The 12220-nt window shown below is 32.3% G+C and overlaps 1 protein-coding gene across 1 annotated transcript in view; it reads right to left on the bottom strand.

Annotated features, from left to right (window-relative positions):
• The window catches only part of LOC129227229 (oxysterol-binding protein 1-like), a 54665-nt gene that overhangs the window by 27947 nt on the left and 14498 nt on the right, over window positions 1-12220 (bottom strand). Inside the window, exons 3-6 of the mRNA XM_054861737.1 lie at window positions 10338-10591; window positions 9039-9210; window positions 6899-6986; window positions 2197-2365 (exon numbers count right to left, since the gene is read on the bottom strand). Of these exons, the coding sequence (XP_054717712.1) occupies window positions 2197-2365; window positions 6899-6986; window positions 9039-9210; window positions 10338-10591 (683 nt within the window). The remainder of the gene's footprint in view (window positions 1-2196; window positions 2366-6898; window positions 6987-9038; window positions 9211-10337; window positions 10592-12220) is intronic.

The following is a 12220-nucleotide window of genomic DNA, read 5'->3' as shown; positions in this document are numbered from 1 at the left end:
TTTTTTGCACCAATTATTATCATTTATTTCAATGAATCATACTGAATACAGTTTAAAAATCCAAATAAAAATGATACTTAGAATGAATTTCCTGTTCCTGAAAGAATAATATAACAAGAAAAGAAGTTTACTTATATACAAAAAATAATTTAAAACAAATTTAAACAATCTGAAATCTATTTACATTTAACACAACTATTTATAATCATTGATTATTTATATTTTGGAAAAGCTTTTGCCTTAGTACATCAAATCCCCATTCCTCAAATTTTTTTATATTAATCTCTTTTTTTTTTCATAATTACCTACATTTAAATATTTTAAATAGATTTTTTTTTTGTATTAATAATGGCTGAATCTTTACCACATTTTGTTGTTAGTGAAGATTCATTAACAAAGTGTTTTATCAAAAGTTTGGAGAGCTTGTCATAAAATATGGATTACTGAAGCTTTCTCTTAAAAGAATTTTTAAATTTTGTCAAAAATACTCTACACTTACAAAAAAAATTTAAACAGACGGGTGCTGGCAGACATTTCAAAAAAAAAAGTTTTTTATACTTATGTATTTTGTTTTTAAGCGGTCTTGAATTATCTTTTGTCAACTTGTGAGATAAAGTGCAAATCAAGTAACATAAAGGCTTTTCAATAGTCATTTTCTACAAATCTTTATAACAAACTATGGGAATATAGGAAATATAGGACAATTGGCAAAAATATAGGAAATACAGGACACTTTTGATGCTTTTTTTGAAAATATAGGAAATATAGGATATATAGGACTACTTCTACCCCTGAATGTGTGATGATACTCCAAAATGTTTTACTATAGATTTTGCACTAAGAAGCCTTGAGATAAATAATCATAATGCGGATAAAAATCTGGAAGAAGTATGCATGGGGGGGAGGATAGAAAAAACCACTGACTCATTAAAAAAATATGTCATATTTTGTGGCCTTTTCTATGGTTGAGGGTTTAAGACCCTTCGTTACTCCTCTGCAAATTATGTTGTAAAACACAAAATTGGTGGCAACACAGTGGGTCAGTATCTGGGAGGGTTTAACCCGATTTTTTTTACACACCTAATTGGTCTGATTTCATGATAGAAAGCGTCAGCCATTGAGTAATTGAATGGACAGCCATAAATCTAAATTGTCCGATCGGGGTTTTCGCTTTCAGAGGGCAGCAGAAGAGAGTTGTTTTAAAACAAGTTTCCCTCCACGAAAACAGGCTGCTGTACTGATCAACCAATGTGGCGCACCACTCATGAAACTTACAAGGACATGTGGGGGGAGGATAATCATTTTTTCTTTCTTCCCTCTCTTTTCTCTTGTTTTTTACACCCTCGGAAAGTGTTAAGGAGAATTCTTGACACTTGCTCTTGAAACCCAATTTGTCATTTCCTTTGCAATTCATGGGAGTTATTACATAAAGTTTCAATGTTTATTTTTTAATTTGTTTTTCTTTAGTGGTTCAATTATATTTATTTTTTAATTTATGACTAAAATTAGTTGCTGTAAATAGGTCTTAGATTATGGCTTATCATAATATGAAATAAAAAAATGCAGTGAATATATGCTACATGGCTCAGTAGCTCTAGGTTTTAGTAGGAGGCAAAGATTTTTTTTAAATTTCCTGATGAAAAAGAGGGAAGGATATGTTAACTTGTGCGCTGCAGATCTCTTCAGAAACCAGCAAATTTTAAATTTTAAGTACAACCACTGCTACTCCTCTTGGTCGACGAAGCAGTGCTCACCCAGTTAATTTTTACTGTTTAAATCCTGTTGTGGTTAAATTTGTCGGTTTTGCATTTGTACTCCTTCTTCAAGTTCTTGAATACCTTGCTCAATTTTTTTCAATTTGTTGTTATTTCGTTATTTTACACTTACATCGTGCACGCCTGGAGGTGGAACACATGCATAACACTAAATATTTAAAATACATTTAACGCTTTAACCGCAATTATGAGTTGGTTGAGTGTAGAATATATTATTTTTCATATTCCCACTATATATATATACGCACAGTAGCGCCAGTATATAGTGAAGTCTAAAAAGTTTCTGCAACAAAAGAAAAAACAAAAAAGCCCCAAAAAATGGTCATTTCAAGGGTTTCAGTACCTTACATTTTGACCAACTGAATTGGTAACATCAGATAACGCTTATTTCTTTGTTTGGTGAAAACTGATCACTACTAACCTTATACCTAGGAGGACGACGACTCCTTTTTGTGCGAGCAATCACATTTTCAGAGAGTCCGTCAGCTGTCTCACTGCCAACTTCCACATCTGTATCGGAGGAACCCCCAGCACCATCTTCAAAGCCACCACGACCTTCACTCGCTAGGCTCTGTTCGCTTGGTGTGCGCCTAAAGCAGATTTTTTATTCATATTTTAAAGCATTTTCTCTTACGATAAGTTTATAGTAATTTTAACCTTCTGCACAAAATAAGCAATGGCAACCAAAGCAATGGTTCGGTTCAACTTAAAGATTGAAGGCAAGGCATGATATATTCATTGGTCACTCGTCTGGTCTGTGTTAATTCTATATTAGCTACCAGTTTGTTTGGCACTCTTGGCTTCCTTAAGAGGTTTTCCATCTCTGACTCAAGTCACTTTCCTATGCCGGGCTGATGAGTGCTAATAAGCACGAAACTGATGTCCTCGGCTGGAAATTACTGAGCTGGTGGTGTATTTCATGTATTTCTGCTTTAGTCCTGGCTAAATTGCGGTAATTTATTAAACATCATCTTGTTTGGGAAGGAAAACCCTTTTCAACGATGTATAATGTTTGGTGGGGGGGGGGGGGATTTTTTACCCCTTTATTAGCCAAAATCTAGCTTAATTAGTTAATTAGAAAAAAACTAATTCGAAATTTAGAATTCGGGCTTTGAGGTGCATACACTCGGCCTCGGGGTACGTTCAAATTTTGTGACAAGTTTCAGGCTGTAGGTGCTATGGGGTCCTCTGGCCATCGGGTACAAACAAAGAAATAAAGAAACACTGTTGCCTTCATATATTTAGACTATCTGATGTTATTGTAAATCAAGAGGTTGACAATATTGAACGAGTAAAAACAAGCAGCAATGAAAAACACTGAGAGCAATAATGGATACCAAATATAGTATGTCTTACAAATTTAGAATAAATTAGTGTTATTCTCACAAAAACAGGGGGCTCGTTAAGTGCAGAAAAATTAAAGTGTGGAAATATTAAAAACATTTCATATGGATAGATCTATACAACAACTTAATTTAAAAAAATAAATAATACATAGATATGTTCTGTATAATGATCATAATATTTAAAAAATTAATCAACTTTAAGATCTAAACACGGAGGGAATGATACATTATTAGAACAAAATATATTTTACTTTATAAATTACAGCTACATCAGAAAGCACATAACAATAGTATCTAACAGTTGTGACAATAATAACACTAATACTGCTGCGTGCAGGTAAACGGCAGCATCTGCAGAAATGAGGCCCCTAGTTTCAAAATCGGATACTTGCAAAAAATTCGATTTTTTTTTTGTTAATCTTGTAGAGAATCATAAGGCCTATTTGCCTGCTCAATATTAGGTTCAAAAACCGCTTCTTTCCCCCTTGAAATGGGGGAAAGCCTGCCTCAGTTTCAAAACCGGACTTTTACGTCTCCTGTAAAATTTGGTTTTCTACAAGTATCCGGTTTTGAAACTAGGGGCTTCATATTTGAAGAAATATGTGGTGGATTCAATACTAACAAAGGAAAATGTTGGAATCAGACAGTTTTTTTTGCACTTTTTTTTTCAGTGGAAGCCAAATAAGCGAGCTTGTGCAATAAAGTACGATAGATGACAAAAATGCAAAAAAAAAAAAAAAAATTTCAGTTACTGCCTTTTACCTACACATGGCAGAATATTTAAAAATAGGTGAAAGAAAATGGATGGCATGATTGTTGCATCAACCTAAATTAAGGAGCTAAACAAATTACAGAAAAAATTCTCAGAATAATTATTAAAAAAAAAATGTTTAGAAAAAAAAAAAACTATTAAAAGGGAATATTTTGACTAGTTAATGCTTCAGAACGATTCCCACATTTAATACTTAGTAAAGAATGTCAGATTTGTTAAAATATGATTTTAGTAGTCAGGTTTAATCGACTTTAGAGCTTAATCACATAAAAATATTCTTAAGCAAGAAAGTATCAAAAAATTATTCAGGTTTGATGCATTATTTTATTTTACTTAACTTCTGAAAAAAAAAAAAAAAAGTGGGGGAATAACAAATGTAAAGAACATTACCAATTATTTAATTTGATGTTTTTCAATTGATTTTAAAGACAAATCAACTTTAAAGACGAAAATTTGCTGCTACATTCCTCTGCGTTGGCAGCTATAAACTACCTAACCTTTTGATTGTTATTTTACTTCATTACAATTCTGAAGGGTTAATTTCCCATTGTGAGCGAATGATGCGACTCACTAGGGACAAACTTAAAAATAATCGTGGGAAATTACTCTCAATAGAAATTAAAAAATTTTTGAATTTTTTGCATTATATTATTTAATGTTTTGAAATGGAAAACACAAAAACATGAGTTTATGGTGTTTCCTTACAAATAATTTGTTTATTTTTTACAGTAAGGACAAGCAAGTAACGATGTTTTGGTGCATTAAAACTGCATAAAATGTATTAAAAATTGAATGTACACATTTGCTTTTGTTATCTTGTGAAACTCTATTCTGAAAAGTATTTAAACCCCTAAAACTATGCATAATTTATAAAAAAAAAAAAAAAAAAATTAAATTATAATGAGAATATGAAAATTACTGTTTATGTGAGAATGACTCATAAGCATACAAAGTGAGTACAAGGTAATGCAAACAAAAAACAATCATTTGTTTCGAAAGTTAGAAGTTTTTAAAAAAACTAACAGAAAATGAAATTTTCCAAAAATAAAGCATATTAAAAAAAAAGGGGTACATAAAGACTTATGACTTATTCTACAATATTAAGTATCACCTATCCTTTTTTTTTCCTTCAAATAATAAATGTTTTCAAATTACAATTCAAGTTTCAATCAAGAGCTTGTTATAATGTTATCATACAATGCCGGATCTTCCATTTTTCTGAGGCAGGAAAAACCAGAAACCACTCAAAACTATTAAGTGTTCTTTTAAATGTTAGTATCAAATTTCTACAAGAAATTCATAGGAATATGAAGAATTTGATGCTTTGTCTGCTTTTTTTACCAAATTAAAAGAAATAGTAAAACCTTCGTGGCTTTGATTTGATGTAAATGCAATGTTTGCAACATTTTATTCCTTGAAATTTTCATGTAAAACACTGTACTACAACAATGGAAACAATTATTGTCTACAAAATTGAAACTGTTTACTTACTGTATAACTTATTCTTATTGTCAGCTGAATACAAAATAAGGAAAATAATAAACAATCAGGACTGGCAAACGTGTCTTCATATCTTTGTTTAAAAGGTACAAAAACAAAAGCATTTTTCAAGATTCCAAAAAGTTATGCCAACAATTGATTTTCAAATTCTTAAATAATAAATGGATATTTGAACATGCAACTCTTCACATATGTACGTGAAATTTGAGAAAATGCCAACAGCAAATTTTTAACCTGCGATCATAAATTGCTTAGCGTGATTGAACTTGACACACTTTAAGTTCAGAGGACGAAAATAATGAAAAACATTCATCTTCAATGCTTCAAGAAAGTCCACAATATAAGTAAAAGTCATCAATACCACATGTAATTTAATTTCATCACCTTCACTTATTTTAAAACCAGGGTTGGCAAAAACCTGGGTTTTTTTAAAAAAGCCCATGGACCCAGGGTTTTTTGGGTTTTTTTAAATAAAACCCAACTAAAGCTGGGTTTTTAAAAGAAATGTGGGGTTTTTTTTTTGTCTTTTTTTAGGGGAAAGGGGGGGGTACTCGTAGCATATTGTAGCATAAGTATATGGACAAAGCACAAAAATTGTCTTGATAAAAAAAGCTGGAAAATTCAGCGTTTTCTGAAGAAGGGTATAAAAGACGACAAAATTCAAGAATGGTGAAGTTTCAGATTTTTTTAGTTTCCATGATTATCAACAGTCAAGGCAAAGTTACTTCTTGAGTGATAAAATAGATTGTTTATTTGTTCGTTTTTTATTGCGGCATTTTTTTTTTTGCATTTTACTTTATTGTATTTCATTTTGTTATGCAAAACTACTGTAGAACCTCAAGTAGTTTAAATCCCTTTTTTACTGAATTCCAGCTTAATTAAGACATTTCTTTGAATTTTATGTTGCCTGTTTTTCTATTTCTGTGTACAGAGTAAGAAATATTAAATTTTTTCGTAAGATAATGAAAATACTGTACATCCTATTCCGTTTTCTGTCCGACCATTTGTAAAACCTGTTAATTTCTAAAAAATATACCTTGTTTATTCGAGTTTTGTGACGTGTTGGTTTGCAGAAAATAATTCACATGAGAGCCTTTTAGCTAAAGTAGTATCCTTTGTACAATCTGCAAATACCGAGAAAATCTGACGTGAAAGGACTTAGTCAAGATAATTTGAGTTCCTTATTGACCAGTTGAAGGAAAAAGTTAAATATATTTATTTAAAATCTTTGAAGCATTTTTTAATGCCCTTAAGAGTTAAGAAATACTATTAAAGTTCAAAATTCATTTTTTATGTAAATTGCCTATTGTGAAGAAGAAATAAAAAAGAAGTTTAAATTGTAAAAGTATTTAAATTAATTATTTTTTAAAAAAAGTTCTCAGAAAATTTTAAAAAACCCAAAAGTGGGCTAAATAATGGGTTTTTTTACATGGGTTTTTTCAAAAAAACCCATTGGGTCCAACCCAATTGGGTCCAATCCGGCCAACCCTGTTTAAAACTCTTACCTATGGCCTTTACCAGGAATTTTTATTACAAACTCTGAGGCTGTCTCTTCTTCAGCATCATAAAACTCGTCATCATCTGAGTGAATACCTAGAAAGGAAAACGTTTCATTAATCAAGTAGTACGAAATATTGTTCTATTATCTGCATTCACACATGAAAAATAAATATAAATTTAAAAGTTAGGAAAAAATTGCACACTATCTGAGATTTCTCACAGACTCATCTAAGTGTTTTAAAATAAACAAAAAACTAGTAGACTAAGAGTTGCCCCCCCCCCCCCAAACGCGATTTATATCTTTTATGGCGGGTGGCCGGTTAAAATAATACAAAAATGTATTTAAAAAAATTGGCTCTACTTTGGTATACTCTGTAAATTTCCCCTTCACAAAAGTGATCATTTTTTTAAATTAACATATTTACATAACTTGGGAGGTGGGGGGGGGGGATTTTCGATGTGTTCTTTTAACAAATATATATTTTTAAATTTTTTTTACAATTTAAGTGGCAATGAGAAAGTTCGAACAGCACTCGACTCGAACCAAATAAAGAACAAAAACTTTTTGTTCGACAAATTCACCCATAATTACTGGGGGGGGGGGGATTTTCTTTGCCAATTAAAATAATGAAACAAATACCCTGTAAAATTCCCCTCACTTAGTGCCAATTTTTTTATGTTTTAACAATTGATATTTCACCCCTGGGCGGCACCAAGTTCATCCCAACATAGCTGGGAGGAAATTTGCTACATGTTTTTTTTTAACAAATAAATATTTTCAATTTTTTTTACAATTTAAGTGGTCATGTGATAGTTATAATAGTACTAGACTGGGACCAAATAAAGAGGAACAAAAACTTTTTTTTGCCAAATTGACCCATAATTACTGGTGGGGGGAGGATTTTTTTGGCAATCAAAATAATGAAACAAATACAATGTAAAATCCCCTTCTCCACACAAAAGTGATCTTTTTTTTTAAATTTTAACAATCGATATTTCTCCCATGGGGGCATCACGTTCGCAGCAACATAGCTGGGGGGGGGGGGATTTGCTACGTGTTTTTTCTCATTAATTTAAAGTTATTACTTAAATTTTAGCCGTTTAACTTAGTACGTTAGCATTTTTTTTAACCTTTCATTCACCCATGCAGTGTGTGACCCAAAATTATTGGGGGGAGGGGGGGCGGGGTTTGTGTCAAAGTTTTTTAAATACATTTTTTTATTTTTTTAACCGGCCACCCACCATAAAGGAGATAAATTGCGTTTTCGGGGGTGGGGGCGAGTTCTTGGTCTATAAGGAAATAAGTTAAGATGAACACATTTTATCTATATATTTCAGTTGCATGTTAAAATGAAAACTGAATTGTAGGTGATGTACATTTGATGAAGGTAGCACATCCTAATGTATATGACAAACAATCAATAACATGCAAGTTTGTTAATTAAAAATAAATGAATAAATAAAGAAAAAAATAAATTAATAAATAAATAAAATAATAAATACATTTTTTAAAAAAATGAAGACAAAGAGGGAACAACTTTATTAGAGCAGTCGAGCAATCTTATCTTGCTACAGTTAAGACTTATATCAATCTAACTTAACAGCTTGCTATTTCAACTTTCCAATAATTCACACATTTCAAAAATTTAATTTTTCAAGCTAAGAACAATAAAATAAATAAATAAAATTAAAAAAATAATAATAATGACATGGGTGAAATTGTCCTTGAAGCAGTCTCCAAAGCATTTAGTGTTTAAGCATTTCCTAGGATTGTCTAGTTAGTAGAAGCGCAAGAAGAATTCAATGTTCTTTTTCCATACATGCCTTGGATGTACATCCTAATCTTGATACACACCTTAAAAAAAAGATAGCTACAAAAAAATTAAATGAAAGATTTTAAAACTCTCCAAGCTGTGCATTAGAACATTGTATCAAGTTGTCCCCCCTTCAAATTCAGATTTTTTAAGCAAATGTGTCTTGTTCACAAATACAAGTATTTTTCTGCACCTTTCTGTGTTGGTACTGCCTGTGGGTCTTTGAAACACAAGAGCTCGATTTGTTATATGCCATATCTAATCTACCTTAAATAAAAACTAAAAAATTCAAAATTGTATTGGATTTCATAAAAAGAAATTTTGAACTGACCTGGTGAGTTGACTGAAACTGCTTCCTTGGCAGCTCTCTCTAAATGGGAGTGCTGCTTAGCCAACTGCTCCACCATTTCTTCGAGTCGCAATCTCTTATCGTATTCAATTTGTAATTGCTTGGGCCATTTTCTCCCTAAGTTTTGTGACAATTGCAAGTACTCCTGAGAAGCCTGAGATAGACAGAACACAAGTATACAAATAAAAGAACTAGAGACTATCATGTTTGGTTACAGTTGCAAGAAAAAGCTATTTGGAGATATACTTAATGCACTTAAAAAAAAAGGAAAAATTAATTTGAATTCTGAAATTTTGAATTCAAATTACGTTTTTTTGCAATCACGAGTTGCGACAGGACCCTACCCCTTCATTACGATTCTACTCACTTGTTTCTAGACACGGCTCCTGTCTCTCCAAGTCTATCTCTCCTCTTGAATGGAGACGTGTGTAGTAGTGTATGTGTAGACTTTTGTGTGTGCGTAGACCTGTGTGTATGTGTGTAAAGGCGCTGTGTGTATGTGTGTGAGTGCGTATGTGTATGAGCGTGCATGTGTGTAGGACGCCACCGACCAGGAGCGGCTACCGGGGGACAGAGTCGCACCTGCAGGTGACGGTGGGGGCTGAAGAAGGGACGGACACCAAAGACGGTGAAATGAGAACAATAAGCAATCGTGATTGCTCAAAAAAAAAAATCCATTAAATAAGAATAAAAGTTCTATTAAAATGATTAATCCGCCAAGTAAATATATTGAGTCATTAAAACACATATTAGAGCTCAAGGAGCAGATCTAAGGACCACTTAAAGGATATATATTAAACATGAACATGTCTTTGGTAAAAAGTAAAAACAATCAACAATATCAAAAAAGCAAGCAAATTTGCAAAAATATAAATAAAATACAAATGTGTTTCAGAGTTCCAAGAAAATCTCTATGTCAAGGCAAAAATGTATGAGCTGATTTTATATCTTCTTGCATTAAAAGAGGAGGTTGCTTGTAACCCCAAAGTACATGATTTCAATTTTTTCCAAAATTAAAGTTTGTTAATATTGCTAATTAATCATACTTGATATATATTTTTTTAAACCAAGGTATGAAAGTAAATAATCGTACAAGTGGTTATGTACCCCAATTCAATACTTATGGAACAATAGCTTGAAATAATATGTTCATATTCTTCAGAACAAAAATCTTGAGTTAGAAAAAATTACAAAATAGAATGCATAAATTTGGAAGTAATCATACATTCATTACTGTAAAAAAGTTTTCGGATTTAACTAAAACCATACATCAGTACTTACGTTCATCATAGCATTGGAAGTGATACGGAAGAGAGTGGCCCTCTCATTGATGGCCTTGATTTTTGTTAAGGCTTCTTTCTCGCCTTCAACTCCCTCCAACTCAGAAAGGGAGCGTTGCAAGGTGCTTCCATGTTTCACAATCAGATCATTGCAGGCTACGAGGTCGTCCAGTTTGGTGCCCAGAAGTTTCAGCTGCGTTTGCAATTCTCCAACACGACCCATGCCGTCTTGAGAAGTCATCACGTCCTCCTCATCTGTTGAAAGGAATACAGATGTGAAGAAAAAGGTAGTAAAACAGACTTAAATAAAAAGTTGATTGGTTTATGAAATAATCGTCAGCCTGAACTGAGTATTAAATCTCAAAATTGTAACTTGAGTCTATCCTTGACAATTTTTATCAACTGGCACAAAAACAGACTTGATGAACACGGATTTGAATTTGCACCTGGACACATAGGTGAGACTTTTGATTTTTCGCTGGCGGTACTGTACAGGGACATTATTGATAGCCTTGGATTCTAATGTCTGAGACGAAACCCCAGTGTTTAGTTTTAGGTTCTTAGTTCCAAAAATCAGCATTAATTTTTCACATGTGGTGCGTATAGCCCAATGTAATCCTGAATGCTAGCTTTTTCGGAACAGGACATCCTACATTTAGTTTTAGCAATTTTTTGGTCTTTCGACCATAGGATGAAGTTTGCACTGCTGAAGAGTTCTGGCTTCATCTGTCATTTATCTATATTGTAACCTTGTCTGCTTGTTGTTTTATTGTTTATATATATATATATATATATATATATATAGAATTTGCGGCGCTGTCTAGGTGTATTTTGAACGATAATGGTATTCTTCATTGTAGTAGGATGTAGGATCCGTTCCAAAGAACTATAACTTGGTGACGACATATAATATATATAATATTTATTATTTACAACACAAAGCACAAAACAAAACACACGCGGGAAAAAAAAGTCCATCGTGGACTATAAACAGGCATCTCCTCTCTTTATCGAACTCTCCGCTAGAGGGCAGGGTACAGGGTTGCACGAAATGAACATAATTCAGTTTCCAGCTTATTTCCTACACACACACACACACACACACATATATATATATATATATATATATGCGTGTGTGTGTGTGTATAGAATTTTTCTGACAGTATTTGCCATTTCTGCTTTTTCAACAATTTTGTAACTTTCAATGATTTTACTTTTAAACAGGTTCATGGAATTGGCATGGGCACAAATTACTCTAGCATGATTGCAAATTTATATCTATTTTTCTATGAATTCAAGTACATGGATCAAGATAACAAAAAACACAATATTTTTAGATATATCGACAACATCCTGATATTCAACAGTAACTTGGAAGGTAAGTTCAATCTAATTTACCCACAAAATTTACCATTAAGATTCTGGACTCATTGCCGATAGCTATGATAAAAAGGATAATTTCAATTTTTTCACTAAAAGTATGCCACAATGGTTTAGCAATCTGCATAAGGAAGTTTTTATTAATATAATAATTGGACAGTTAAGCCGATTTTTCAAGATATGTAACAACAATGTTCAATTTAACAAACAATGCTTTAAATTTGCTGCGAATTTATACTACTACAATTTTTATCCTGCCAATGTTACCTTCTTTTATTTTAATTTATTCAAGAAATCTTTTATAAAACATCGACAATTATAGTCCCCACCCAAATAACTGCGAATGGCAACAGGTCCACTGGATGGCTTGAATGATAAGAAGCGCTCAAAACCTTCACTTGGATGCTTAGCCTTCGGTTACCTGTTAGACATGACACAGAATTGGACTTCGTGTAATTGGATGACCGATATCTTGGCGTTTTTATGTTCTTCTAATAGAATGGG

The sequence above is a fragment of the Uloborus diversus genome, chromosome 8, assembly GCF_026930045.1.
Source record: "Uloborus diversus isolate 005 chromosome 8, Udiv.v.3.1, whole genome shotgun sequence".
Classification (NCBI taxonomy): Eukaryota; Metazoa; Arthropoda; class Arachnida; order Araneae; family Uloboridae; genus Uloborus; species Uloborus diversus.
This window is presented reverse-complemented; position numbering and strand designations above follow the sequence as displayed.